Genomic DNA, 8,621 nt, shown 5'->3' with positions numbered 1-8,621 from the left:
ACTGCAGGAGTTGCCACCCCAGAAGCAGCCCCCACAAAGCTGGAGCAAGCCCCAGGGCAGGGTGCTGGAGAGGAGGATAGCCCATCATCTCGCGGTGCCCGGACAGCTGTAGCTCAATCACTGGACGGCTGCTCCCCCAGGACAGTGTGACTTCAGGCCAGGCAGCTCTCTGAGGCAGCCCCTGAAGTTGCTAATGACTGGAGGCAGTCTGCTGCCCTGTCTGTTGCCTCCGTTCCCTACCCCCCGGTAGTCAGCCCTGCTCTGAGGGGCACGCAGAGAGTGCGCCCTGTGGGTACCACCAAGTGCACGGCGTGGGTCCCTGACCCTGGCTGCCTGAAGGAGGAGGTCTGGTGGGAACTGTCCCCACTCACCAGCCAGCCAGCCCTGGAATGCCAGGGAGGGTGGCAGTGACACTGACCTCAGAGCGCCCACCTGCCCGCTCTGGGTGCCAGGTGGAACATAGAGGGACTATTAGCAGAGCGCCCAGTGGCTGGTGACTCAGGCCACGGCAAACTCCCTGCACCTGTATTCCCCACAGACTCCTTCTGAGGCTCAGCGGCAACTCTTGGAGGAGCTGCTCTCACTTTGTGGCTTCCTTCCACATCCCCACAGGGCTCCAGTGGCTGTGGAGTTTGCCATCCCACCCCCCCCCACCTCACCCCCAACCCCTCGGCCATCGGACCATCCGGGTGAACGGATTCTCACATGTTTATTGGCCATTGAGTACCTTATAGTTTTCTTGTTGATTTGGAGAAATGAATTATATCCTCTAGAATCAGAGTATTTTCTAGGGTCTTGAGCAGCAGATTGAATAGAAATATAATGCCGGCCACATATATAAGTTTTCTAATAGCCAAACTTAGTTTCCACTGATTCCTAACTTACTACCAATCCTGATGGGATGAAAAACTGTACATTAATGATTTTCAGCATCTATTAAATTAATTTTTCCCCATGACTGAGTTACACTGATAACGTCTCTTTTTTAGATTTTATTTATTTATTTGACAGACAGAGATCACAAGTAGGCAGAGAGGCAGGCAGAGAGAGAGGAGGAAGCAGGCTCCCTGCTGAGCAGAGAGCCCGATGCAGGGCTTGATCCCAGGACCCTGAGATCATGACCTGAGCCGAAGTCAGAGGCCTTAACCCACTGAACCACCCAGGCGCCCCTGGACTCACAATGTTATAACCTTCTGTTTTTTTCTGAGTATTTTGGAGTGGTTCATGAAACACAGAAATGAAATATGTTGTGCAGATTTATTTAGTAGAAGGCTTTCAGTATAACTCAGGGCCTCATGATTTTTAGGCATTAATCTTGGGCCTCTGTTATCAGTCAGGGCTCAGACAGAGAAGCAGGACTAACAGGAGATGTGTATCAAGAGACTCACTGCAAGAAACAGGTGTAGGTGGTTCTAGAAGCCTGCTGGGCAAGTCCCCAGTCAAAGGGCGGATGTCAGGAAGGGCATGCTCCAGCACTACTGAAGCTGATGCCCACCAGCAGAACTCCTCTACAGAGATCTCTCTCCTTCAGGGCTTTCAACCCACTGAATCAGGTAAACCCAGACCTGCTCAGATGACCTCCCTTTCTTCAAGTCAGCTAAGAACTTTAATCACAATACAAAATACCGTACCAGCAACACCTAGATAGGTTAGTGTCTGAATAACTGAGGACTGGAGCCCAGGCAAGATGACACATAAAAAAAGATCATCACAGCCTCTGTTACAATGTCATTGATTATTGATTCTTTTTCCTACCCCCGACTTGAATAAAATCAGTAATACACACACATCACACACATGTACATTTTGTGTCCTTTTTTATCCATCCTTCTTTTGTGTTTTTATATTCAGATTGGTTGTTAACCTCTCATTTGGCTGCCACTATTTCAATTTGTGTGAACTTAGAGCCACTTGTAGTAGCAAGAGCTTCACCGCCTACAAATGCCCAAGTAGTGAGGGTTGAAGAGAGTTGAAGAGAACTTTCTGGCAAAGCTGAACCCCCTTCTCCCCACTCCGGCCCACCCAGTCCCCAAACACATCCTCAGAGAAGGACCAGAGTGACCTCTAACATTCATATCTGCTTCACTCTCAGACCCTTACCCACCACCAGGACCCCTCCCATGATAGGGGAGGGGAGGGTTAGTTTAAATGAGGTGGCCTGGAAGTAGACAGGGGTTGGCCCATTCCAGAATCACCTTGAGTCAAAAAACAAAACGAAACAAAACCATTTAGTGGATATGAATCCAATACTTAGTGTTTATTGTAACTTTTATATAAACAGCAGTTTCCAGGCCCCTGATCTGGAGTCCCCACATTTCCAGCTGGGTGGTAATAAGTCTTTCTATTTTTTGATTAATTACTTCCAGTGCAGTAAGAACCTCAGAAATTCTACTTCTGACCCAAACTCTCAACATGAAAAATTTTATTCTTTTCTCCCCAAAACCCCTCCCCAACTTTATCCTGCATCTGCTCAACAGAAACTTCCTTTCCCCAATCAGAAGGGAAAGAGGCAATCCTTGGGAGGGATTCCCAAATCCTTTCTGGTTTTGTGGCAGAGAGGGGCATTCTCAAACACAGTTTTCTGTAATACGTCCACTGTTAGGCTTGACTCACGTTCTCCTCCCTGGATGTTGTGGGTGCTTTTCTTATTTTTTTCTTGTTCTTCCTGGAATTCCCTTTCCTACTTTCTCCAAGCGTGGAAGAAGAAACCAGTGAAATCTGGTCGATTCTTTTCTTCTGACCACGTAGTTGTTAGGAAAAGATTGCTGTTAGAGGGACATTCATGCCTTTTCCTCCGGCAAGTATGTTCTGTTCTTCGGTTGTTTTCAAATTTGGGGAGGTATTAGAGATTTTTAGAACTTGACCTTTCACATCCTTCCCTTAGGCTGCTTTGTTAAGTGAAATGTTAGCCTTACAGAGTATGATACATGTATCTTCTTTTTTTTTTTTTTAAGAATTTATTTATTTAATTGACAGAGAGAGAGAGAGAGAGAGAGCACAAGCAGGGGGAGCAGCAGGCAGAGGGAAAGGGAGAAGCAGACTTCCTGTGGAGCAGGGAGCCTGATTCGAGGCTCGATCCCAGAACCCTGGGATCATGACCTGAGCTGAAGGCAGATGCCTAACCAACTGAGGCACCCAGGTGCCCCGAGACTCCTAGAAATTAATTTCTCTGAACATTCCTTGCTCTAAAATCTGAATAGTGTGGGGGGTTTTTGTGTTTTTACTTATTTGCTCATAATTTCGTTGTGTTTAGAGAGGGCTTGCTCTGAGCTAGTCTAATACCACCATCTTACCTCAACAGCCCTATTTGGTCAGAAATTCGAGACTCTTCACCCCCTTCCCTGTTCCAGCCAACATTTGGACATTTCCACCAGGATGCGCACAGCTCACCCCAGATCCTCCACTTTCTGAGACACTGCCCTTGCAGAAAAATTACCATCTGCTATTTCTCTCTCTTGACCCGGGGCCTGGTAAACAAGAGATGCTTGGTAAATATTTAATTACATTATGTTTTTATTGCTGCATAACTAACTACTCCAAAACTCTGTTGCTTAAAAACAATAAAGCCTTACTATCTGGCTGTTTCTCTGGCTTAAGAATTCAGAAGCAGCTGAGCTGGGTTGTTCTGATTTGGGATCTTTGATTAGTTGCACTAAAGAAGCTGGTCAGAGCCTCAGTCTTCTGAAAGCCTGGCTGGGGCCAGAGGATAGACTTCCAGATGGCTCGCTCCCATGCTGATGGTTTTGTGAGGAGGCCTCTGTTCTTCGTGGTGTGGGCCTCTCCATGGGCTGCTTGGGTGGCCTCACAACATGGTGGCCCACTTCCCCTCAAGTGAGCAATCTAAGAGAGACCAAGGCAGAAGACACTTGTCTTTTATCACCTATGATTGGAATTCCACACCACGAGTTCCACTGCATCCTACTGTGGTCAGCTCTGTTCAGTGTGAGAGGCAAACACACGAAGACATGACACCAGGAGATAAGGGCCATGAGGGGGTCATTTTGGAAGTTGGCCACTTCTGCAAGTAAGAGTTGATTAGTAGATTGGCTAGAAAATAAGTGTTTTGCATTCCGCGATAATTGTCAGTCAGCTTCAGAAAACATTTCCCTTTTTCATCCTTGGCTACCTGGAGCAGAAGGTTATGATGAAGATAAATACATAAATGTTTTAAAAGTATGTATCAATAAAGTATTAAGAGTTAAATATCGGGGCACCTGGGTAGCACAGTGTGTTGAGGGTCTCTTGGTTTCGGCTTGTCCTGTGACAGGCTCTGGGCTCACAGATTCTCTCTCTCCTTCTCTCTCTGCCCCTCCCACTCATGATCACTCTCAAATAAATAAATAAATCTTTTTAAAAAAAGAGATATCAACACTTACTAGCTTTTTTGTTTTTAGATGAAAAGTGTTAAATACTCTTTATTTAATATTATACATAAACCACACTAAAATGTCTTTCATTAAGCAAGAGGCAACATTTTAGATGCAGGAATTTTTATTTATTTATTTATTTTTTAAATGCAGGGAATTTTAATTAAATTGGCATAGTTAAGGAAAAAAAGTGGACACTGCCAGCTTATCTTCAACCCTTGCCTTTATCAGGCTAATGAACACAACCTGAAACACAGCTGAGTCTTGGTTCTGAGACAGTGAAGGGATTTCCTCAGTATTTAAATATATGAATATAACCAGTTATATAAATCTAAATACAAAACCAGTCTCCTATAAGTTTAGAGATGGCATTTACCACCTCTGTGAAAAGCTGAACATTACTAATCAATTCCGGCCATATTTTTAGAAGGGGAAAACTGACAGTGCTTGCTGAACCAGAATTACCATCAAGGTTCAAAAGCTGATCCTATTCATTTAACCACAAGCCCAACTTATTTAAATCAGGACTGTCCAAAAGAAATAGTCTATCAGCCATTCATGATCTGAATTCTGGTGTATGAGATCATCTGAACACCTAAAAAAGTCACGAGACATTTTTGTTTTGCAATAAATAAGGCAATGGCCAACGATTACTCCTTAGTAGATTTTTTTTTTGAAAGATTTTATTTATTTATTTGACAGAGAGAGATCACAAGTAGACACAGAGGCAGGCAGAGAGAGAGAGAGAGAGAGAGAAGCAGGCTCCCTGCTGAGCAGAGAGCCCGATGCGGGACTCGATCCCAGGACCCTGAGATCATGACCTGAGCCGAAGGCAGCGGCTTAACCCACTGAGCCACCCAGGCGCCCCCTTAGTAGATTTTTTGAGGTAAGCAATCAAGTCTGTTCTTTCCCCTGTCTTCTTAATGCCAGTGAAGATCATTTCTGTCCAAGGATGTACTTCTTGGGATTCTCCAAATACTCCCATCAGCGTCTCCTCTCCCCAGGTGATGCCTTTATTCTTTATTCTTGTTGGCATCCATGTAAGAAAATCCAGGAGCCTGGGGGTTGCCTGGGTGGCTCAGTGGGTTAAGCCTCTGCCTTCAGCTTAGGTCACGATCTCAAGGTCCTGGGATCGAGTCCCGCATCGGGCTCTCTGCTGGGCAGGGAGCCTGCTTCCTCCTCTCTCTCTCTCTCTGCCTACTTGTGATCTCTCTCTGTCAAATAAATGAAATCTTAAAAAAAAAAAAAAGAAAGAAAATCCAGGGGCCTGGCCTGTCTTTCGGCCAAATAAACCATGGAGATTTGGCCCAGTCTTGTGCTTGCCTCCCTTTTCCACGGCATGGCACTGGGCACACTTCTGAACAAAAAATCTTCTTGCCCTTCTCAACATCACCCTTTTTTAAATCGCTCTTTCGTCGCGCGCGAAGTGAAGGTGCCTGATCGCAAGCTGGACGTCCCGCTCTCTAACACTTATTAGCCTTTTTAAAATAAGCGTTTATACTACACATATATCTGGATCTGGCTCCTCACATTAAAGAAATTTAATTTAATTCACCTGATTCCTCTCTTCTCTTTCCACCTTTCCACAGTGTTATCTTTAGATAGTAATCAGAAAAAAAAAAAAAATCACAGATGCCCATTGAGCTCTCAGGTGCTCTCCCATCTCAGACTGCCTGCCCACGACAATCCACTTCTCACCAAGACAAGCAACCCCAGGCTCTCCTTCCGTCTACGTCCATCCCCATTTCCTAACTGTCCCTGTGTGTCCAGGGCACCCACTCACTGGAGTGAGTTAGGCAGAATCTGAGATCGGCCAAGACTCTACCAACGTTCACAGAGAAATGTAGCTTCACACATGTTTTTCCATTTTCCTCACTTTAGCCCTCCTGGCACCCGCCTCCAGCCACCATGCCTGTCTTTGGAGAAGCCGTCTAGAGTGGTTAATTTCATGGGTCAATCCGACTGGATCATGGAGTGCCTGGATATTTGGTGAAACATTATTTCTGGGTGTGTCTGGATGAGACTAGCATTTGAGATGGTGCACTGAGTGAAGCAGATGGTTCTCCCTGATGTAGTGGGCATCACCCAATCTGTTGAGGGCTGGATAGAACAAAAAGATGGAGGAAGGGAGAATTCACTGCCCACTTGACTATTGAGCTGGGACATTAGTCTTCTCCTACCCTTGGACTGGGACTTCCACTGTTGGTGCTCCTGGTTCTCAGGGCTTTGGACTCAAACTGGAACTATGTCACTGGCTTTCCTGGACCTCCAGCTTGCAGATGGATGTCATGAGGATTCTCAGCCTTCATAAGAGCATGAGCCTATTTCTTACCATCAAGCTCTCTCCCTCCCACCCTGTACTATTGGCTCTGTTTCTCTGGAGAACCCTGACGAACACACTGCTTTAATTTATTGTTTGTTTTCCCTTGGATGTCCCAGGACTATATTCTTTCTTCTCCTTCAAACAGGAGTTACACAGACAGAGACAGAAATCTCTGCCTGCCCTGGATGCGGCTGGGAGCGCCTTCTGCTGCTTGGGTTATTTCTCAGGCTGGAAGTCCTATAACTTTCAGGTTGTGCCATTTGGGAGTTACTGTGTTCTACAGCTCCCTCCTCTATGCATGGCCCATCACTATGCACTTTCTTTCCTCTTGGAAGGAGTTAGGGGCAAGTCAGTGAATTTATCATTTCACTCCCTGCATCTTGTTCTCTTTCCTGGAGACTTTGACTTGGGCATGGCAGGCTTTCGGACACTTCGGCTTGGCTCTCTATCACACCCGCCTCCGGCGCCCATAGAGGCCACGCCTGCCCGTTGTTCTTGAGCCTCCAGCTGCACCTGTGGCCGGGACCCCCACACTGCACCTGCTAGGATGCCAGGCTCCGGGGTCCCAACCCGGCGCCTTGCACAGGCCCCCATCCACTGGCTGTGGGCCCCTTGTAGCCTTCTTCCTCCTGTCCTGCCTTGTGTCCTGCCTTTCTCCAGGTAGCCCATAGTTGTTCTCATGAGAATCCAAATGCCCTCCCCACGTTGGCAGGTGACTCCTGGATTAGTGGCTGCAGTCATCGCCCCGGCCTCTCCCCTTGCTGCTCCTCACTCCCATACCTGGGACTAAAAAGTTCCCTGGGCATGCTCTCTCAGCTCTGGGCCTGCGCACCTATGGCTGCCCCTCCTGTTCTTCCACCACCTACCACAACAGCCTCTGTTTCTCCCTCAAGCAGAAGTGACCAGTCCGTTGTGAACTGGCCTGGCCATATGCCCAAACTCCCTGGGACACTGAACGTACGTGGGCGCTGCATCTGGTGCCTAATTCCAGTTTCTGGCGTGTGGTAGGTTCTCAAAAATAGTTATTGATGTAATACATTGCGTGGCTTTTTGGTATGGGCAAAGTTTCTTGGCTGGGTGTCTGGCCCGTGAAGTTTGAAAATCACAGTTCTTATTTTTTTTTAATCTGATAATTCTGCTGTAAGTTTGTAGATAAAAATGGAAGTATGTATGTCAGTAGACTATAAAATATTTAGGTATTGACTCTTACAACTTAAAAATTTCAAAATAATTATTTTAAATTCCAAATAATATCCTGGATTTGTGGGTTTATATGTTGCTCTAAGACAGGTAATGTTGTATGTTTTGCTTTTTGCCACATTTATAGTTAAGGTTGATATTTAAGCCTCATGAAATGTTGACAGCCTGAGTAATTTACTATTTCTTTTATAGAAATAATTGTTTTGAGCATTATGTGTTTGTTGTTAAAAAAAAACTAAAACAATGCAGAAAATTCAAATAAAGAATGAAATGAAATGAAATACCACCATCTAGAGATAGTTTTCTTTTATTTCTTTTTTAATTAACATATAATAACATATTTATTAACATATAATTATTTGTTTCAGGGGAACAGATCTGTGATTCATCAGTCTTACACAATTCACAGCACTCACCATAGCACATACCCTCCCCAGTATCCATCACCCAGCCACCCCATCCCTCCCACGGCCCTCTCCTCCAGCAATCCTCAGTTTGTTTCCTGAGATTAAGATTCTCTTATAGTTTGTCTCCCTCTCTGATTTCATCTTGTTTCATTTTTCCTTCCCTTCCCCTATGATCCTCTGTCTTCTCAAATTCCTCTTATCAGTGAGATGGTATTATAATTATTTTTCTCTGATGGACTTATCTAGCTTAGCATAATACCATTTTCTTTTATTTCTTTAAGATTTATTTATTTCTTTTAGAGAGAGCACATGTGAGTGGGGTGT

At 45.3% G+C, this 8,621-nt stretch overlaps 1 protein-coding gene across 1 annotated transcript; it reads right to left on the bottom strand.

Moving 5' to 3' along the window:
* Nucleotides 1–4,834: 4,834 nt before the first annotated feature.
* LOC116868799 (cytochrome c homolog) lies at nt 4,835–7,431 on the bottom strand. Its single transcript, XM_032859436.1, is given in 5 exon segments — nt 4,835–4,854; nt 5,217–5,399; nt 5,616–5,733; nt 5,735–5,814; nt 7,149–7,431. Coding segments are annotated over 5 exon segments (684 nt in total).
* Nucleotides 7,432–8,621: the final 1,190 nt, after the last annotated feature.

This window comes from Lontra canadensis, unplaced genomic scaffold, assembly GCF_010015895.1.
Source record: "Lontra canadensis isolate GAN:19392208 unplaced genomic scaffold, GSC_riverotter_1.0 scaffold16, whole genome shotgun sequence".
NCBI lineage: Eukaryota > Metazoa > Chordata > Mammalia > Carnivora > Mustelidae > Lontra > Lontra canadensis.
Note: the sequence above shows the minus strand (reverse complement) of the source record. Positions and strands in the feature narration are given on the sequence as shown.